General features: G+C 45.2%; 1 protein-coding gene across 4 annotated transcripts in view; it reads right to left on the bottom strand.

Annotated features, from left to right (window-relative positions):
* Positions 1-764: 764 nt before the first annotated feature.
* TTC12 (tetratricopeptide repeat domain 12) overlaps positions 765-21,496 on the bottom strand; it is a 36,875-nt gene continuing 16,143 nt past the window's right edge. For 2 of the 4 annotated variants that reach the window (XM_061593123.1, XM_061593122.1), the window contains exons 8-23: positions 21,091-21,162; positions 20,440-20,500; positions 20,097-20,285; positions 19,744-19,813; positions 17,697-17,785; positions 16,620-16,690; positions 14,795-14,928; positions 13,436-13,528; positions 12,062-12,125; positions 10,923-11,057; positions 9,764-9,868; positions 8,572-8,640; positions 6,118-6,219; positions 3,980-4,079; positions 2,769-2,994; positions 765-918 (exon numbers count right to left, since the gene is read on the bottom strand). In XM_061593123.1, coding sequence (XP_061449107.1) covers positions 843-918; positions 2,769-2,994; positions 3,980-4,079; positions 6,118-6,219; positions 8,572-8,640; positions 9,764-9,868; positions 10,923-11,057; positions 12,062-12,125; positions 13,436-13,528; positions 14,795-14,928; positions 16,620-16,690; positions 17,697-17,785; positions 19,744-19,813; positions 20,097-20,285; positions 20,440-20,500; positions 21,091-21,162 — 1,656 coding nt within the window. In that variant the 3' untranslated portion in view covers positions 765-842. Of the gene's footprint in view, positions 919-2,768; positions 2,995-3,979; positions 4,080-6,117; positions 6,220-8,571; positions 8,641-9,763; positions 9,869-10,922; positions 11,058-12,061; positions 12,126-13,435; positions 13,529-14,794; positions 14,929-16,521; positions 16,691-17,696; positions 17,786-19,743; positions 19,814-20,096; positions 20,286-20,439; positions 20,501-21,090; positions 21,163-21,496 lie in introns of all 4 variants that reach the window. The other 2 variants (XM_061593124.1, XM_061593126.1) reach the window with 2 other exon arrangements.

Genomic DNA, 21,496 nt, shown 5'->3' with positions numbered 1-21,496 from the left:
ATGATATGTAATTTTACATCTGCTACTTTTGCTATAATAGCCATCTAAAAGTGTCAAGGAGAGAGAAGGGAAGAGCCAATCTGAAATCAAAAAAGCTTGCCCTTGACTTTTCTGTTTCTTTTTTCCTCTACATACACTGACTGCCCATTTTGGTTCTATCACTGCAAGATTAGACAGCAAAGACGTATTGAAGCTAAAGCCACCAATCTGGGGGCCAGGCCCACATCCAACCCTGCAATCTGTATGTGCATTCATAGCATTGCTTCAGAAACCTGAGGTCAATGCTACACAGGATCAGGATTCCAAACCACACAAATCCAATTCCCCCTCCACAGTCCCACCTCAAATGGCCTCGGTTCTTTCAACTGACAACTGCCCTTTTTGTTAATAATATTATCATGTGAATGTCTGTCAGGGATATTTATATCATCCTTATCTAAAGGAATAAATCTACTCATTTTTCATTATCTCTACCTATCCGAGCATTAAAATCCTCACCCAAAGTTAAGTGACTGACAAACATTTGACAACTGGCTGCTGCAATAAGGAACCCAGAGGAATCTCAGAGCCCTCTTGAAAGGTTGCAACTCCTGTCCTACCAGGGGATTTGTTCATGGAAAAGCTGCCCGTGTTCAGGAAGGGAACAAAGCATCTTCAATCCAGGCATGGCCCCAAGGTCTGATTTAATTTGGTCATCCTTCCAATACTTTCTGTCTCCTGCATGAGTCACCAAACAGTAGCCTTGTTTCTATTAATCCTCTTTATTAAAAAAAACAAAGTGCAGCCCAGACCAGATATATGGCAGGCTCTGTAAACATTCTCTGGAACATTTGCAGAAGTCTTTAAAATCCCTGCACATACTTCATGGAGGTGCTGAGGACTGCCATTCCATTCAGCTCCCGCAACCGACTGGTGTGCCTGCAAAGTCCATAACAAAGCAAAAAGATTAAGCAAAGAATCATTGCCAGGGCAAGCGATGGATTCCTGCATGCCTCACTTAGCCAGAGTCGCAGGCAGCAATTTTAAAAGGAACCTGCATGCCATATTCAATACATTTCCCAGCAAAGAAAAAACCCCTACTATTTGTACATTCTTCTTCCTCCTGACACAACAAAGTGAATATGCCGAGGGTTGGGGTGCCAGGGGGACGGACTGGCTGGCACCAGACTTCTCGTTGCTTGAATTCAAGGAGAGCTTGCACCTTTCCTGGAAACTGCTCACAACAGCCAAAGGTCTTCTTAGAGCTACTACACTAGGGTGTGTTCGCTTTGCACTGCAACATATTCCTGCTTTTGCTGCACATCATTGCTTTCCTCTTGTACAAATCATATGTACAACACACACCATCAGCTGCATTGGCAAAAGCCGTCCTTCTTTAAAAAGGAGGACTGGGCATGCGAACTGTGTGCCACCCCCTCGCCCACTCTGGCTTGGGGAGCCATTATCAGAACAAATTCAGGCTGGCATCACTACATGAAGAATGGCCAGTCTTAAGGCACAGGCACTGAGCGGGTTTATGCAACATATGGAGGTGTTTCATTTATTTGCATGGTTGACTTTGAGCAATGCTTGAATTTTCTTTGGGCAGACCTGGCTCCCTTGTGCAAGCCCTTGACAGAGAGGACTGGGATCTGGGGATCTGGCAATGGGGAAAGAAGCCCCCCTATATGTGCATGGATTTGTCTTATAGCTCACTGAAGGACCCTCAAACCAGTTTGATCACAGGCAAACAGGCTTGTAGCCCTAATCCTATTCAAGCTTACTCAGGGTTCAAGTAAGTGTGTGCAGGACTGAAGCCTTAGACATTTTGCCTGAGACTGTTAGGGGCAGGGGTGGAATCAGTGCTTCCCATGTTCTCTTTCCATCTGGGAAGTGAGCCTGACATGGTCACTCTGCTCAGCCATCCAGCTTCCCAAGACTATTGAAATGTGTTGTGTAGACAGAAATCTGTTTTGCAAGCCCTGCCCAGGCAAGGGGTTTTGTTCTTCTTTACATGTCACAAAGCATGGTTCTGGATTAACAACTGCGGTGGTGGTAAAGCCACCCCAGAGGTAACCTCTGCTGTGAGGACTCCCCTCCCAACAAAGCCACCTTGCGTGGGCTCACAGCTTACCATCTCCTGACTCACCCCATATGTCAAAAAGGATTCCAGGAGGTGGCAAACCGATGACAATGCAATAATGGCCATTGGCTATAAACAATAAAAATCTGACCTAGTCGCAAACACATTAATGCAATCATCTCTCATACACAAAAATTATTCATCTGCTTGATGGCTTCACCACCTCAGCCATCCATATGAAGCCAGTCAAAGGGGCTGTTCATTAACATACAATATTTATATGCTGCCCAGTAACATTAAGTTATCTGGGTGGCTTCCAAAAGCAATTAACACAGATAAATGTAAAACAAGATTATAAAGCCCTATAAACCGGAGATCTAGGGGGAGATTTGAGCACCTTTGCTCCACCAGCGCCTCCTGCCTCTGCCCCCAGAGCCAGAGACTGGGAAACAGCAAGAGAGGGAGGGGCAGGGTGACCTAGCTAGGGGGAAAGTCATATACATTTCTTGTGATGATACTCATTGTAACTCTTGCCTATTTTGCGATGTTTTAAATATATTGGAAGCTGCCTCAAGAACTCTGGTTAACAGTTTGGCAGGGCATAAATACTACAAATAACTAACTAACTACTACTGTTAACAACAAGAAGAAGAAGAAGAATAAATGTAGCCCAATCTTCAGTAAGCCCACTCCTATGGATACGTGCCTGGCATCAGCTGTGCAGAGCTTTCCTAAAGCAATGGCTGCGTTCTCTTGCACGGAGGTCTTTCGGGCATCCCTGCCAGCAACTTTCAATAAAATCCTCACAATATCTGTATCAAGCAAATCTGTGGCTGCTCCAGGCACCTCAAAGCATTTCCCGAGGCAGAAAGCAGCGTTTCCTGCCATCACCTCATCCTCTGAGCGCAGAAGTTTCAGCAGTATCTTACATTCTGCAAGAGGGGAGGAAAAGGCCAAAGCGATGCTGTGTGAAACACCCACGAAAGAGTAATGGATATAACCAAAGGCCCAGTTCCCTCAGTGTCAAATACCCAAAGTGGCTCTTTAGCAAAGCAAGGTGGAAGGACTAGCAATAAGGCTGCAGTCCTGTGGATGGGTGTGTGGGTGTGTGTAAGCGAATTAAACTATCAATAAGAAAGGCGTACTCAATTGACAAGAGCCAGCCTGCTGATGGCTGCTTCACCTGCTCCCAGGGAAGCCCTGGTGAAAGCTGGCCTATGGGCCCTGACAGAACAGCAATTTAGTGCCAGGGTGTGAGAGAGTTGAGCTGAAAATGATTAGCAGCAGCCAAAGGAGTTCTGTGCGGAGGGAAAAGTAAGACTTAGATACCAAAATCACCTGGTGGGTACCCCAGTGCTATCCTGACCATAGTATCTATACGCTAAGACTTGAGGTGGGTCAGGGTATCTTCCGCTCAGGAGAGGAAATTTTATTTGAAATGTATTGATATTCTTCTACTCTATGTTGTTGAACTGTGTTTTACTGAAATATGATCTGTATTTTAATATGTCTTTTGTATTTTCCTTTTAAATGTATTTAATTGTGGTGGCCTACGGCTCTGAACAATAAAGATTTCATTCATTCATTCATTCTGTGCGGAGGGAGGGACCTGGCCTGTCTTTTGACAAGCTAGTTGGAGTGAGGGCTTAAAAAGAACCTCAGATGTTGTTTCCTCCACCAAGGTGGGGTTTGTTGCTCTGCAAGAAGCCTATTTTCTTAACGGAAAACAGGCACAGCATAACCCACTCATCTCCCGTGTACATCAAGAATGATTGGAGGCCATATTAGGCAGCCAGAAAAGGCCATACTGTTCTGTAAACATCTTTGATTCTCCAGAGCATAAGATAGGATTAATGCTCCTGGTTCATCCTGCCTGTGGTACTTGCCCCAGATTAACTCTTTGCAGTCACTGCTTACTTTTATCGAGCTTTACAATCTGCTCCTGTGCCCGGCGGCTACTCTTGACACAAGCAGCAAGGGTCTTCATTGCATAGCTAGATGTGGTCTGCCCATCTGCCTAGAATGGAGTTAGAAACAGGCACCTCTAAAATGTCTAGTAATGCACCCTAGGGCTCAGAAGTACAGGAAAAGGGCCTCAGGGCTGGAGAGCTGATTTACTAATGCCTTGTGACAAGACAGCAAGCCGTAAGGTATTTAGCCATGCTGAGAGTTGTAGCTTTCTTCCATCGTTAAATATAGTAGCTCCTCACAATCGGAGTCAGACTCTAACACTGCAACAATATTTATTTATTTTATTTATTTATTTATTACTTTTGTATACTGCCCCATAGCCGAAGCTCTCTGGGCGGTTTACAACTATTAAAACATAAAAACAAATTATACAAATTTAAAAATACATCTTTAAAAGCCAATTAAAACACATGCTAATATGCCTGGGAGAAGAGGAAAGTCTTGACCTGGCGCTGAAAAGATGACAGTGTTGGCCCCAGGTGCGCCTCATCAGGGAGATCATTCCATATGTGACCTTTAACAGGAACACAGGTACTCCTAAGAATAAATCTGCAATTCTAACGCTACTTCTTAAGGTGCATTTCCATACATGAATTGCTGATGAGGGAATAAATCTATCAAAGGGATGGCTTCGCTGCACATTAAATAGATAGGACAAAAGGTCTCTTCTTCCAGCTCATGGATACCCGGAGCATTTGCCTGGGCCAAAACATTATTTAGAGATGAACAGGTAATGGGAGTTCTCTGTAAATTATTTTCCTTTCTCTTTGCTCCTGCGAAATGTAACTGTTTTAGACTTTCCATTAATGTTGATGAGCTGCAGCTGATGTCATGCAGTAGCATGTACGGATGAGACTGGAATCTTGGCAAAACTGGGCACTGACTTTATTGCTGCCATGCTAAGATGCCAAAGCAAGGCCTGGAAGTCTTCAAATGGTTGAAGATTGGAAAGGGGCATATCTACACTATGGATTAATCTGGATTAATCCAAATCAGGCACACTTTATCTGACGTGACTCCCTCAGGCATAATAGTTCTGTAAAGAGGTGAGGCACCTCAAGCTCCACATTAAACTACAACTTGTGGGATTCTTGGGGGCAGAAGGGGAAAGCAATGTCAATACTACTGTAGATGGGTGCTCTGTTCCCTTGACTTTAAAGAGCTAAGATGTACCCAGGATCCTGTTGCAAGGTACCATCCCTCCACTAATTCCTTCTTTTAGATTGTAAGGCTGAGGGCAGGGGCTTACTTATTACTGACATTTGTAACCTGCTCCCAGAGCCTTTTTCCAGCTGAAGCATAGGGTAAATGTACTTATAAATAAATAAATGGAGCGACCGTTGCAACACCGGAGAAAGGAGCAGCAGTGGGGATACCTGAACAACAGAACTGGAAGATTTTGTACTGTTGTAATATAGGTTAAGATAAGGCTGGGCCCACAGCACAGTGATAGGGCAGCTGCTCTGCACACAGGAGGCTCCAGGTTCAATCCCCCATGTCTCCAACTAAAAAGATCTCAGGCAGCAGGCAGTAAGAAAGACTTTGGAAAGACACTGCCAGTTCAGAAGAGGCAATACTGGGATAATTGCAGAGGGGTAGCCATGTTGCTCCATTGCAACACGCGAAAAACAGCAAAATCAGGCTAGCTGTACCAACGTTCTGATTCCACAAAATTTAGCTTAAATTGTGAACTTTGCAGGGAAGAAGGAACACAGCCGTCTATAATAAGCAATCCCAGTGTGTGTATAATCAGAGAAGGCAAAGTATGCATTTGGCACTCAGTGCTATTTGTTTCTGATTTGGTGCAAGGCAGGGGAAGGGCCGTAGCCCACTGGCAGAGCGCTTGCTTTGCATGCAGAAGCTCGCAGGTTCAGTCTCCAGTTAGGGCTGGGAGAGACCCCTGCCTGAAACCCTGGAGAGCCGCTGCCAGTCATCATAGACAACACTGGGACAGATGGAACAATTGTCTGACTCAATATAAGGCAGGTTCCTATGCCGCTATGTTCTAGGTTCAAATATACTTACATTGTACAGAGACATTACAACGGCACTGGTGTTTTAGAAAACTGACATTGACAAATTACCTTCAGAAATCTGATCATTTTCTTCACCACACCTTCTTTCATTGCCTCTTCCAGTGCCTCTGGACTTACTGGCAGGATGCGACTGATAAGACCAACTGCTCGCTTAATTAGAAGAAAATTGGGCCGGAAATTGGGGGAGAGAGAGAGAAGTTGATTTCTTCCAAAACAAGCTATCATATTTGTTCATTTCGTGGTCCTTTGCTTGAGCTGACTGAGCCCTTTGCTTTTATATATTGCTGGATACAGCAAAGGCAGAAAATAAAATGGCAAATACATAGTATTAATGATCCAGAAAGCCAGCTCATTATGCCTGTACAATTGTGGTTCTTTGTTTGGAAACACCCAGGACAGCGGAGAAGGAGCTGCTCGAAGTAGCGGGTGAGGCTCCTCCGACGGGCGCCATGGAGGCGTCGTCAGCCTCGCCTTCCTCCTCCGACCCCGCGGCACTTTACTTGCCGAAGTTGCCACCACCTGCTCCGGGAGGAGGTGGCAGCCAGCCTGCGCAAGGCTCCCCCGGCCGAGCCGCTCCTCTCCTGGCACCACGCTGCCCTGGTGTGCCGGCTGGAGGCCCGCCAGAGCCACGGGGACCACTCCGTCAGCCTCGAGCAGTTCTGCGAGGCCCTTGAGGGCCATGCTGGTCCCGCCCAAGCCACCGCCGGCGGGTCAGGAGGAGGCACAGGAGCCGGAGGGGAAGGTGGAGGAGCTGCTGCTGCTGCCTCCGCCGGGGAGCAAGCCCGTGGCGAAGAGACTGGTGCCATTTGATGATCTGGGTTGGGGCAGTCGGTGGTGGCTGGACTGAAATCCACTCTGAGTAGCATGGCGTCGCTAATCCATCATCTCAGTCGTCATGGAGAAAGGATGTCTCCTCCAGGTCTTTCCCCTCTAGATCCATTCCTTTGGACTTCTCCTGTGCCAATCCTTCTTCTCATCCACATTTATTTATTTACGTATTGCTTATCGTAAACTCTAAATTGTATTGTTTCTATTGATGTATTTTATATTTGTGTTTTTTGTAAGCCACCTTGAGGGCCTTTTGGCCAAAAGGCGGGGTAGAAATAAACAATAATAACTATAATAATAATACTACTAATTTTGGTGTTAACCTGAGAAGGGCTGTAGCTCCACGGCAGAGCATCTGCCTTGCATGCAGAAGGTCCTGGGTTTAATCCCCAGCATTTCCAGGCAGGGCTGGGAATGTCTGCAGTCCGAAACCCTGGAGAGCCACTGTCAGTCAGTGTGTTGGCAATACTCAGCTAGATGGCCCAGCAGCCCAAGGCAGCTTCCTAAGGGGAAGCAACTGCCAAGGAGAACGAGGATCCACGAGCTGCATGCTCCTACCTCATTTCATGGTCCTTAGCAGGCAGCTTGTGGATGTTCTCAGCTAGTCCTGGGTTCTTCCCTTGCTGCTGCCTTTACCCCCACACCTTTCCCTGCAGCTGGCAACAGCCCAGTCCCAATCTCCATGCTTCCTTAAGAGACCGTAAGAACATACACAGAACGGAAGAAGAGCCCTACAGCCAAATCAGGCCAAAGAAGGGGTGGATGAGAAATCGGATTCAGTTCAGAAAAATGTTTATACAACACAAACGCCAAAAATATCCCCTCTTGTAATTCTCAGCAACTGGTATTCAGAGACATACTGCCTCCAACAACAGAGGCAGAACATACCCAGCAAGAATAGTGGCTGCTGATAGCTTTATCCTCCATGAATATGTCTAGTTCCCTTTTAAAGCCATCCAAATGTACATGCAGTTATAAGAAAACCTGGTGATCAGGACTAGGACACTGGCAGTCATCACAAGCAGACGGCACACAAGAGCACACTTTATCCCAGTCTGCGTCTGTGTTGGAGTTGCTTTTTAAGTTGTTCTTTAAAGATGATTTGTTTTAATATGTTTTTAAATATGACTATTTTAAGATGTTTTTAAGTGCTCCTTGAGGAAGGGCAGGATATAAATTTAATAAACAAACAAACACATGGTAGCCCATTGGTGTTTAGCACCAGTAATTTGGAACACTCTTCCTACTGAGATTAGACAGGGACCCAACATTCTGACATGATGTTGCCTGCTGAGAATGTTTTCGTTTGGCAGTGTTTTTAGAGAATTAATGCTGATTTAGGGTCGGTCATTTGTTCTGCATTTTATTACTCTATAATTTTATGACATTTTAATGATTTCATTGTATGCTGCCATGATTTTTTTATGAGTTAAAGATTTGTAACTATTCTTATAAACACACAAACAAATTTAGGTAATTTATAACCTGATCTTCGTTAAAATCAATCCCTGAGCAGCGAACAACGTAACACATATATAAAATACATAATAAAACAATTTGAAAAATCAAACCTCAACAACAATAAATTGAACTTGTGTCACAGTACCATGAGAGTGACAATTTAACATTAATATTATCATTAATAATCTCGCTCAACCACTTAGTATCACTTACTGTCACAATTCTTCCATCTTTACAGCTGAAGAGGGGCATAGATTTCTCCAAGATCTCTACTGCAAGATTCTGGAACAATCAATGTTAGAATGCCAGCTTGGAATTACAACTTAATTAGTGCTCCTGGAAGACAATCACATAGCAGTAAAACTCCTCTTAGCTCTCTCATATAATGTGCCTTTTGTCACAGGGCAGCAAAACTTATCCTTGGATTGGGCAGATCTTAGTTTAAAACCCTTCTGAGCCACAAGGCCTGCTGGTTGATTTGGGTTCTACCCAGCATTCTCTGTCCATTAGCAAAAGGGCTCCTGTGCTAGCGGAAGGCTGAGTTTTAATGGTGTGCAACAAAGAAATCCAACACAACAGCTGTGTTAGTGGAAACTTGTTGTGCAATAGAGTGCACAATCTTGTGCAACAAAGTTGCCAGCAAGCTGCTTATGCATTTTCTTGTGCAACAAAATGGCTTAGCACTACATTGCATACAACCCAATGGCAAGATTCTTTGGAAGCCCAGGGGTTTTGAGGGTTAACGTAAGAACATAAGAAGAGCCTGCTGGATCAGGCCAGTGGCCCATCTAGTCCAGCATCCTGTTCTCACAGTGGCCAACCAGGTGCCTGGGGGAAGCCCGCAAGCAGGACCCGAGTGCAAGAACACTCTCCCCTCCTGAGGCTTCCGGCAACTGGTTTTCAGAAGCATGCTGCCTCTGACTAGGGTGGCAGAGCACAGCCATCAAGGCTAGTAGCCATTGATAGCCCTGTCCTCCATGAATTTGTCTAATCTTCTTTTAAAGCCGTCCAAGCTGGTGGCCATTACTGCGTCTTGTGGGAGCAAATTCCATAGTTTTACTATGCGCTGAGTAAAGAAGTACTTCCTTTTGCCTGTCCTGAATCTTCCAACAGGGCTACTCCCTAGTCCAGAGTAAGATACAGGATAAGAATATTCCCAAGGTCTGCATGAGGGCACTGGCTGGTGCATCTGTCCCTAGAAAGACAGGGGGAGGGGAGTAAAAGGCATCGAAGGACTTCAGAGGTACAGTGGCAGAGGTGTAAAGGTTCACAAAAGGTATTAAACTGCAATTCCGCTTTGGGAAACTGACTAATTAACTTGTAAACCACCCAGAGAGCTTTGGCTATGGGGCGGTATACAAATGCAATAAATAAATTAGTCAATTAAGGACAGGGAGCACTTTACCTGAATTAGCAAATTGGGTTGCAGAGAGAGGTTCATCATCAGGCCAAGCAGTGCATAGAGACACTCTGGGTATCTGGTGGCCTTGCTTTCAGTCCAGCACTCATCCTTCACATGAAGAAGACAAAATAAGCACACCAGAGTTTCCCAAAAGCAGCTCAGGGTTGGGGAAATCTCAGTGTCCAGGACTCATTGCTTCCTCATATCCCCTGCTCCAGGGACTCTGCGCTCCCTTCCCAGTCAGTCAGTGGACCTGACCACTTCTGCTCCAGTAGAACCCAACAAGGTCCAGCTGTGTTTCCCACCATCCCTTCTCTATTTGAAATCCCTTTCTGCATCTCAGTCCCTTGGCAGCTTCTCCAGATCTGTGACACTTGCCAGGAAGTCCAAAGCACACACTTTCCAAGTACGAGGTACCAGGTTCAGTTCCTGGATATCTGGATAAAAGGAGGGAGAAGACCTCTCCCTGCCTGCCTGCCTGAGACCTTGAGAGCTACTGCCAAGTGGTACAGCCAGTATTTATGGGCTATTTGGATCAATGGTCTGACTAAGTACACGGCAGTTTCATGTATTTATATGAGACCACAGCACTGCAGTAGCTCCAGATCAAAAAGTACATTATTAAAATGAGAGGCTGTTAAAGAAGGTCACCTTACATTGCAACAGAAAAAAGATTACTGCAGGGACGTCCCTGCTAAATTGACTGACTTCCCTCCCAACCCCAAACGTAAGACCGTGTCTTTCTACTTGTGATAAACGAAGCTGATTTTTGGAAACAATGATTGCTTTGGAAGGGAATAGTTAAAGCAAACATGACTTAAGCTAATGTTTTATACGGCAATTCTGAACAGTTACTTCTCTTGCTCAGTGTGATGGTTTTTAAAAAATTGACTCTGAGACTCTGTATCTGTGACTGTATCAACATTTGGGTTTGATTATTATTGGATGCAATATGCTGCAGCAGTTCTATTTTGTATGTAATATTATATTTTGTACTTGATATTCTTTTTAAAAGAAATAAGTAAATCTTGAGAAATCTTGAAATAAGGTAGCACAGGAGGAGAAGCAAAGGTGGGCGTTGCAGAAGGAAGCATCCGAGGCTGATACAAGAGGGCAGGAGAGAAGAGGGGTCGACGCACACTGCTAGGTCAAGCCTACTCACCACAAAGCTTAAACAGGCCTGCCAGCATTCCAGGCTTTCAGTCATCTGCATTTGGATGACCATGTCGGAGCAGAGGTCTCCCATGATGGCAATGCACTGGGCAAGGGCCAGCTCATTCACTGTCTTGACAGAACCCTTGGGAAACAACAGGGAGAACAGGTTGTCTATTGGGACACTGAATTTTGGCCCCATCACCATATGTCTGCACAGACTGCTCTGCAACCAGGTTTCAAATCACAGAAAGGTGCTGTAATTTAGAAGATTCCGCCTTTTCTTCATTATGGATTTTGAAAATGTACATTCTTTGGAAAATGCCAAATCTCTGTGGGGCAGCAATGAGACAGCAAAAACAGCAACAACACATTTTTGGAATGCAAGATGAAGGGAAATACAGCTATCCAGCTGTTATGTGGATTCTTGTCACTCAAGAAGCAATGAAGGGATTTCCAGGGCTGCTGCTTAGAACGGCTCAATCCTGGCTTGCAACACCAGTCATGAACTCCTTCCCTGTTGCTAAGGAAAGCAATGGAAAAAAACACTGATGAAGAAGAAAAGCATATGGGGACCCTAAAGTTCACTATTTGTAAAAGTACCTAAAAACAGATTCTGGACCACTTCTCAAGGAAAGGGGATTCAGACTCCATGGTGACTCCTGTCTCAATGCACTGGAGTTAAGCACCAGCAGACCCAAAGTTAGAATCATAGTTCTGAAAGGGACTGAGTTCTATTTTTCATTCCAAGAACATATTCTCCACACAAAGACTCCCACAAAAGTAAAGTGCCTGCAAAGCAGATAACCACAGACATTTCACAAAATGAGCAAACACAAGAGATGGCAAAACCAACTGCTCAGCTTACTCGAGACCCAAAATAGTCACCACAGCTACCTGTACAATCCATCTGACAAATCTAGGAATTCAAAAGAGGCTTCAGGAGACATCCAAGCTGCACTTCTTTTTCATTCAACCTCCATTTATTTTCAGCTTTTGATCTTGCCTATCAGCTTCCAGATCTATGTTATTTCAGTTTCAGGTATAAACAATCACATTAGAAGTCTGAAATGAAACAAATCTGCAGCATAGAAAATGGGGAAAAATAACACCTCACAGCAGAATTCCAGAAAAGAAAGGTTTTCTTACCAGCAATTCTATGAATAGTGGCAAAGCCTCTGTGGAAAGTTTGATACGGCACTGGATTTTGAACCTGTTAGCAAAACAAGACTGATCTTTAGGCCTCAGCTCTTGTTTCTCAAGATACAGATGGAGGGATGTATCAAGCCTGCCAAGCCTTTCTAAACAACCGCCCGAATCTCTGACTCACCTTCTGTGCTCCCTGGTACTTTGCGCAGAGTTAGAAACTAAGGAATTCACTAAGATAAGATGTGGTGATGGCTACTAACACAGATGGATTTAAAACTCAAGGAGAGTAAGGCCATCAATGCCTACTAGTCACAGTGGCTCTATGGGACCTCCACTGTCAGAGGCAGTATGCCAATGCCAGTGGCTGTGGGTGACAGCATGGAGAGGGCTACTGCCCTCATGGCCTGCTTGTGGGCTTCCCTCAGGCATCTGGTCAGCAATTGTGAAAACAGGAAAGCAGTCTAGACAGACCCTTGGTCTGATCCAGTTGGTATCTTCTTATGTTGCTACTGCAATGGAGATATAGGGATCAATTGTAAACTGAAGGGGTCCAACATGCAATGGACTCCACTGGTACCACGTCTTTGACAAAGAAAAACCACCAGTACTAAATGTAAATGTACTGCCTTCAAGTCGATCCCGACTTATGGCGACCCTATGAATAGGGTTTTCATGAGGCTGACAGGCAGTGACTGGCCCAAGGTCACCCAGTGAGCTTCATGTCTGTGTGGGGATTCGAACCCTGGGCTCCCAGGTCGTAGTCCAACACCTTAACCACTACACCGCACTGGCTCTCACCCACCAATACTAGCTTGCTGCAAATGTAGCATTCAGAAACCTTCACTACTTGGACACATTCTGTGAGCATCCAATTCCAGCGGATTCCCACCACACAATGACTACACAAGTCAACTCCTGCTTGGACAAGATTGGCTGGCTTCTGAATCCATTTTATTATTGGGAGCCATTAGTCTTAACCATTTTAAATAAGGAAGAGCCCTGCTGGATCAGATCCAGGTGGGCCCATCCATTCCAATGTTCTGCTCCCCACAATGGTCACCCAGAAAGCCGACAAGCAGGGCATGAAGTCAAGAGCCTTCCCCCATTATTGCTGCCTAGCAACCAGTATTCAGTAACATATTGTCTCTGAACATGAAAATAAAAACACCTATTCCAGTCAAGATGACTCCTTGGAGGCCTATATTTTAGTGGTGGAGACCTACATTTAAGTGGTTGCCATTTAGGTCTTCTCAGATACAGGGTGGAAAGTCCTGCTCTGCAGAAGTTGTCTACAGTTTAGGCATGAATGTCTGGAGTCAGTCATCTCCCAAATCTAGTTCTGGATGAGTGACAAGTTGAAGAAATGCCACTTACTTCTCCTCCACGATTAAGCTGGTCAGCAGGTTCATAGCATATCTAGCCCTGCTGTCAAAAATCTTGATGAAGGACATTAAGATCTGCAGCCACCTGTAAAATAAAGGCAAACATGACTTGAGTCAGAGAGATGGCAGCAGTAAGCAAGCAGGGCAGAATCCAGATTAGGCTGCTTGAACCTCGAGCTCAGCCTGGCACCGGAACAGGATTTGCATTCTACGTCACTTTGAGACTTTTTTTGTAGTAGGCACTTAACAAATGAGATAGATAAACTGAGAGATTAAGATAAGATCAGACAGACAGCAGGACTAACCCTTAGTGAGCCCTGATCACTGACAGGGAACGAACCTAAGCTATACTCCTGGTGAAGGACTCAAGGCAGTAACTCTCCCAATGAAAACTATCGATCCAAATATCTCTGATACACCTCCTGTCGTGCTAAAAGAGTCACACAACATAGCTATTAAATGCATGAGTGGGTGGGTAGGGGAGGCAAGCAATTCATTGTGCTACACAGGCAAATGACGTCAACTGGAGCAGCAAGTGGTCAATGAAGTGTGGGGTCTTTTCTTCAGAAGTGGACAAAGGAGGATGACTCACCAAAATATTCACTTGCTGCACTATGAATAATAATGCTATTTTTCAAAATAATGTAATAGCCTTCGTGCCAGAACATAATTTTATAAAATGTTGGTACAAGTGTCAGAAAAGCCTTTTCTTCATCCATTATTTCAAACTGCTATATTAAAACACAAGCCATTCTTCAATGTACAATGGGGGGGAGGGTGGAATTTGACAAGTTGAAGACAACAAGGCTAGGCTGAGCATCCCTCCCACCTCCTTTTCTTAATTCTGTTAAGCAGCATTGAAATCCTAGGAATTATCATAAATTCCAATTACGAGGTGACTAGCAGCAGCTTGAAACTCAAGGCGTACAAAAAGAAATTGATGGACAGTCCAAATGAAGCGCAAGGAGAACACAAGTGTTTCTTCCTCTCCAATTCAAGTTAATAACTAACATTTGCCCAGACTGCAGGTAGAAACACATGCTTATATAAGCATTGATACTGATAAGCTTGATATCATATCTGCAAAAATGTGCTTAGATATGACATTATGCAGAAAGTAAATATTTTCTTTCCCTCATGCTTAACTGAGTAGAATCAATTAGGTAAAAAATCAACATTTTTCTTTACTCCTAACATTTCTCTTTCCCCCCCATGCACTGGTTTAACCATCAGGCTGTCAAAACGAAATGGTATCTCCCTTCTGTACATTCTGTCCCTTGCTATGTCAGTGTTCTCAGCTGGTGTCTTATGCTCAACAAAATGCCACCTATGGCAGACCCTGGACACAGACCTTTCAATCTCGCGACGGAGAAGAGACAAAGCAATTACGGCTGCTCTCACTCCTTCACTCCCTGGCCCTTGCATCTGCCTCCGCTGCAATGTGGCACACCTGGAGACTTGCCTGACATAGCAGGTGTAGGGGACCTGGGAGAGAAGAGATGGGGACTGCTGCAGCTGCACTGGCAGGTGTTTAGGTCCACACCAGTGTCTCCGTCAGCCTCAACCCGAGAAGAGCTTTGAGTCCCAATGAGCTGCGGATTCACTTGCACCTCGCTGCCCATTTGCAAACCACTGCATGATCCACTATGCAGGGATGTGGCAAAACTAGACAAGCTTCAGACAGACTTTTCAAGCAGGCAAAAGCACAGGCCTTTGCCATGACACCAGGTGGGACTTCTTCAATGCACTGAGCTGCTTTTTAATTGCTGGGTTAGGTTTGTAATACAAAAAAGTGAAGTATTTTGCTTTTAATTACACCGCTAGGATGCATTTCTCCCAGAGACTATGTTTGTTTTCTATTGGTGATAATTTTTCTTTTATTATAGGAAAACGTGTGTCTGGGGGAGGGCAGGGGGAAAGACCCATGGAGAATGGCGTGTTTCCCCAAAGAAATTAAGGAGCAACCATTTTGTTTAGTTTGGTTATAAATGCTTTGCCACTTGGTGCACTCTGGTGTCCAGCAGGAAGGCGCTGCTGCTGCTGCAGGAGGAGAATCTCCTTCCCTAAATTCCTCCGTCCCAGCCAAAGAGGCTGCCTTGGCTGCTCCTGCTGTAGGAGAACCTCATGCCCAGGGGCGAAGCGGGACCCTCTGGGCCTCTCTGCTTGGCCCTCGGGACTCTTCCTCGGCCATGGCCTCTCCTCAGCCTACACACCTCACCAGTCATCCTCCACCCACTCCAGGTGTACTTGCCTGGATGGAGAGGGGTGTTTGTTCACAGAAACCTCTGGCTTTTGTGGGGCTGGAATGTCGCCCACTTGCACACACCCACTGCTCTGTCCAATTTTGCCTTTGGCCTCGCCTACCCCAACACGTGCCCCTGGAAGGCTGCCCGTGAGGGAATGTAGCCCTCAGGATGAAAAAGGTTTTCCCCACCCTCACCCGATTAGTGGTTGCCTTCCCTGCCACTGGGGGATTAAATGTAAACCCCCCGGGGTCAAAGCGCTGCATCCAACGTTTTCTGTTCAGCAGATGGGTGAGTTTTAATGCTGCACAACAGAGGAATCTAACACAACTGTTGCTCTCATGGAAGTTGGTTACGCAGTCTGTTGGGCAACAAAGTTACTAGCAAACCGCTTATGCATTCTCTTGCACAACAACGTTCTGCTGGAGCAACAGGTAGACCGCTAAGCAACACTTAGTGCTATATTGGATACCACCCAACTGCAGCATTCTTCAGAAACTGGGGGGGGGGAGGGAGGGAAGGTGAAGACAGACCCAACGAAGACAAGCCCAATTTCAAAACCAAAGGCAAACTGTTGAACGCTCCCGAAGCTTTGAAACGTGGGGTACCATTCTAACCAGCCTGGTCATCTAACATTGGGACTGGAAATTTGCAGAATTCTTGTACTGCTGCTTATCCCTGCTCCACAGAGTGCTTGAGGCACAACAGCTTAGACTAAAGGGGGCTGCTGCACTCCTGGTTTCAACTATTTTTTTCTGCTGAAGGTACTGTGGCTCTTCCATGTCTCTGCAGGAGAACCAAGGCTGTTTAAGCAAACTGGATTAAGATACGATACTTGGTTGTGTTCAGGTGTCGGACCAGCAGGCTCCTCCCATTCTCTGTGTTTGCATAGAGAGATAGCAGGGCCAAGCACTGTTCTTGGATTTCAGGCACCTCAGAAAGTAACAGAGCAGGAAGTTGCAGGTTCACATCTGGATGAGTAAGCAGCAAGCGCTGGTTCTCCTCTGCAAAAGGGAAAAAAAGCACACACAAGGAAGTTTCAACCTGCTGCAGCAGATGCTCTCACAGTCTTTGCCAGCAGTTTTGTCTGTGTTCCAGAACCACTCAGCTGCGTGAATACCGTTCTATCATCTGCTTGAGGGAATCTGTCTGTAGGAGTGATGTGAAAGGAAGAGTGTTCCGTCCATGCTCTCCATTGCTCCCCTCCCCCCCCCAATGTCATTTCTAAAGGGCAAATTATACATCTCATACATGCATGGGAAGCAATGTACATGTCTCATTTAGTTCCACCTTTCAATCATCATGTGAGGGCACAAGAAGTATGACTTAAAGCTGGTTTGGACCATTCATGCTGAAGAAGTGAGTCTAGCCTACTTTCCCCCACTCCCTTCTCCAGACTGAAGCGCTAAGGGGGGACCTCTGGTCCCGACTGCTCCGGCTGTACCCCACAGCCATCTCACTTCTGAGACCACCAGGCCTTTGGAGAAAGCACAACACCAACTGGACTCCTGCGTCTGGCACAAATGTGAGACTGAGAGACGCCCAACCGTTCCAACTTGGCACCGACACGGGTCTCAAGGGTCTTCAGACCCACATAAGCACAAAGGAGAGTGGTCCTACCATCCCTCCCCTTTGTAATCTCCCTACACAGCTGACATTATTAGACGAAACGACTACTAATTACTTGCTAAGAGAGAACTCCTGATGCCCAAGCACATGCACAGAGGAGGCCAAGGTGGGAGTTCCCTCTCAGCCACTTGAGTAAATTTAATGCAAACAGTTTGAAGGGCAGCAGCGTTGTTATTGGCCTCAGGGAGGAGGGGGTGGGGAACTCCACAAGCTTGCTGCTAATGCTATACTTGCTGTCATTACATTTGACCTGTAAATCTCTGGTGAACAGCAAGATCTTGGCAAGATGGGCACCGACAGGCATGAATCATTGAAAACAATGCTCTCAAGCACAGCCAAAATCTTATTAGCAGTACACTAACAACACGTCACGTTGATTACCATTCCCTTTGCAGACCGCTTGCCACAGGATGAGAAGGGACAGAAACAGTTCTACTTCAGCAGGGGATTTTGCCTCAGTATGGAAGACCCTGGAAAATAAGTAAGTTCATTATACATCAAGAAAAGGGGCAGATCTTAGGAGCTGTGTTGGTCCAACTCAACAAGGAAACATGGAGCAAATGAGGCATGGCTTTTTATTTGAGACAAACTGGGGTTTAAAATGCCAGACACAAGTTTCTGAATCGTGAAAGATGCTTTCTCAGGCTGGATGTCGCTCAGCCAGGCCATGTATTTACTCAGCTATACTATGCCAACAAACCTTTCCTTCCCATGGAAGTGTGACTGAGGGCCCCACTAAAAAGACAACAGAAAATCCATGATTATATTTCCCACTTTTAAAATAAAACAAAAAGCTTAAAAAGCAGCTGAAGGGGGTAGGGTTGGGATCACAGCAATAGGGATGTGACCTTAATCCTTTCTGCAGGTGTCATTTTCTCAAACTAAAATCATTCCACGCTCAGTTGCTGTTTCCTTTACATGGGACACACACACAGGTAACAGTCAAGCACCAGTATGTTTTATCCTGTAGGGCAAATAGTAGCTTCGGGAGGGAGAATATAATTTAGGTCACAAAAATGGCATGGAGAAAAGGTTTAAAAAAACTTTAAAAGCAAAAACCCTCTATGGCACCACATTTCCCAGATTTTCAAAGCAGCTACATGGAACTGCTAATTAGGCAGGAGGGAGGGAACTCTCATAGGAGAGCCAGATCATAGGTCGCTGACATTATGACTGCTTCGGCCCTGAGTTGCAGTAGGCATTTAATTCGTCTTCAAGCATGCCATTCTGGAGAGGTTCAAGAGACAAAATATTCTGGTGCAGGAAAATCCATTGTCCCGAGTGCCTAAGTGGGCATTTTTCAAAGTTTTGTACAGAGCGGGAGACGAGCTTCACCAGAACAGAAGGAGTGGCTCTGAATTTGGGAAGGACAGTTGCTCAATAGCAGAGCATCTGCTTTGCATACAGATGGTCCCAGGTTCAATCCCCTTCATCTCCAGTCCGAAATTGAGGAGCGATGCTGCCAGTCAGTGCCGACAGTACTGGAACAATGGTCTGACTCAGGATAAGGCAGTTTACTATGTTCCTGTGCCTCAGACCTGGGTTTCGGCATTTTTACAGGTGCTTTTCACGAGGCCTGCAGTTTTCTCCCAAAGGGTTATTAGAAGATTCCTCCTCTCCAAATGCATTGAGTCATTGTGGACGTCACACAATATGACCGCTGCCATTTTGCACACATTGCTTTCATTCACATATACTCTTTTCACTTACCCCTCCCCTGAATCTCTCCCCTTCCATCTGTTTTCCCAAAGAATTAAAAAGAAATCAGCAGTGAACAAATGCCTTTGATCTCTTCTGGGCGTCAGATTTAGGCAGCTGAGAGAGGCACTTAAAGTCACTGGTGTTATTGCTTTACAAGAAGTATAATCTAGCACACTGCAAAACTGACATAACCGATACGAAGAAAGAAAAGAATAAATCCTGCAGGAAGATCCTCTCCTTTGATTCTAAAAAGATGAGAGAGATACTGAGAAAAAGTTTCAGCAGTTAGAGCACGGGGGCTGGACTCCCTTCCTGGTGAAAAGTAGTATAAGATAACCTGCCTTTGGCAAAGGCACTTTCACTCAAACTAGTGGAGCTCTTTGGCCCTTGGTGAATGTGGTGCTTTAGAACTCCTGGATCGGATACCCTTTTATGCTGTGCTTTCCTAACCTGCTGTCAGGCCTGACAAATTACAAAGACTAAGCCTTCAGAAGGAGCCCAGAGGATACACTGAAGCCAATTTTGCTTTATGCATCCAAAGGAACAGGGTTTGAGTTTTTTTGTCTATAAGGTCACCTAAAAGTCAGTAAGACTTTGCAACTGGCTGCTTCGTTATTGGCTGATCAACCCATATGAATTTCATACAGGTGGTTGCGTTTCTTGCATATAGAGTTGCTATTGCTTCAGCCTGTAACATCCTACTGTTCTCCCAACCAAGAACCCTTACCGTTGTATGACCTCGCTATCATTGATGATAGTGAATCCACTGTTTGTCCTAAATAAGGTTTGCTCAGTGCCTGTAACAGATTCAAAGATAATGATGTCAGAGAAGTATCTCATATGAAGGCAGATTCCTGCTCACCCAATACCCTGTGTTAGGAGACAAGAGCACTAAAGCCACTGTTGACAAAGGCGGAGGGGGGGGGAGGCAGCATGACACACACCATACAAAATGTTACTCTTCCAGACTATCAGGAAACAGCGCTCCAGATCACAAGTGCCGAGCACTACTCACATTTGAGTCCCGCCTACTGATATGCATCAGAGTCTCAGCATATGATCCACATGGGGGGTACTCACAATCTTGCATCATATCCGTCAAAAGCCTAATCCCACCAGCATAGTAGAGAATGTTCTCATTAGGCTTGCTGAGCTTCTGGAGCAACTCTTTCACAGACACGGCTGTGTGTTTCCCAGATTCAAACTCCTCCATGGCCCTCTCCTCCTCATACTGTCTTTTTTCCTCTAAGTCTACTTCATGTACGGCATCTGAAAGTCCAAAAGGAAAAATGGAATGAAATTTAACAAGCAAAAGTGCAAGGTCCTGATTTTGAGATAGCACAAGCATCATGTTTGAAAACCCAAGAAGTTAGATTTGTTTTTAAGCCAACAGCAGGATGTAAAGGGCTCCTGTACTCCTTACCTTTGCACAGCTTCTCTTTTTGGGGATCAATTTCTAAAATCTTCAGGTAGCATTCTCTGGACTGAAAGAGTAAGGGTAGGATTTTACAGCAGGGCCAATTAAAGGGGATTCACAAGTCATTGTCAACTGGGGATTTTCTCCCAATACAAATACTGACTTCATGAAAAATATTTTCCCTCAGTAACACCGCAGGGGAGAAAAGGGTAAAAATCCCTCTCCATGCCTGCTCCGATCTGTTAATTATCACACCCCCAGTAGACAGGCACTAGAAAAGAATTTCAGACTTTTCTCCTGGGTGCTTCAACTCAGGCACTGATCCACTCCCTGTTTTTCCTCCTTCAGAACGAAACGGGCAGACAATTAAAATAAAACCCACAAAGAAACTTTGCAATGTTTTACTCAACAAGATAACTGGGAAAGCAGCACACCTAAAAACTGGCTTCATCAGGCCCAGGTGGCTTAGCATACATCCCTATTTGTTTGCCTTTCTTTCTAAAAACAAACTGGCACACAACCATAAGCAGAAATAAACAGCGCTGACACTAACAAGATTTTGGAAACTGATTCAACAATTGGAGATGCTCTACATTAATACACAAGAATAAATTGGTGCGGAACAGGTATAATTGCTTACAAGTCCATTGGCCTTACCTTGCTGTACTGCTTCTGGGCCAAGTATGCTTTCCCCATGAGGAAGAAAGCTTTGATGCATTTTTCATCACACTGTATAAAACAAAGTTATTTAGCAAAACTGTTAGCTATTTGTTTCCACCAGTGACTTGACACTACACAGTAATGGAAACGGTACAAACTGGCAATTATGCTGTACTTTTAGAGAATTGTTTTGTAACAAAGTGCCGCACTGGGCCAGGCCCAAGTCCAGGCCCATAGGAACACAGGAGTCCAGTTTAGCCCAAAATGACATTTCTCCCAAACTGGATGATGTCAGCTGATGGGTGAGAAGGCAGGGCCACCCATCAATCAGTCACCTGATCTATCGACATTGGCCAAAGGGGTGGGGAGAGATAACAGTCTGGCCCGCTGAGCCAAAAAGGTT

Source organism: Rhineura floridana, chromosome 12, assembly GCF_030035675.1.
Source record: "Rhineura floridana isolate rRhiFlo1 chromosome 12, rRhiFlo1.hap2, whole genome shotgun sequence".
Lineage (NCBI taxonomy): Eukaryota > Metazoa > Chordata > Lepidosauria > Squamata > Rhineuridae > Rhineura > Rhineura floridana.
Note: the sequence above shows the minus strand (reverse complement) of the source record. Positions and strands in the feature narration are given on the sequence as shown.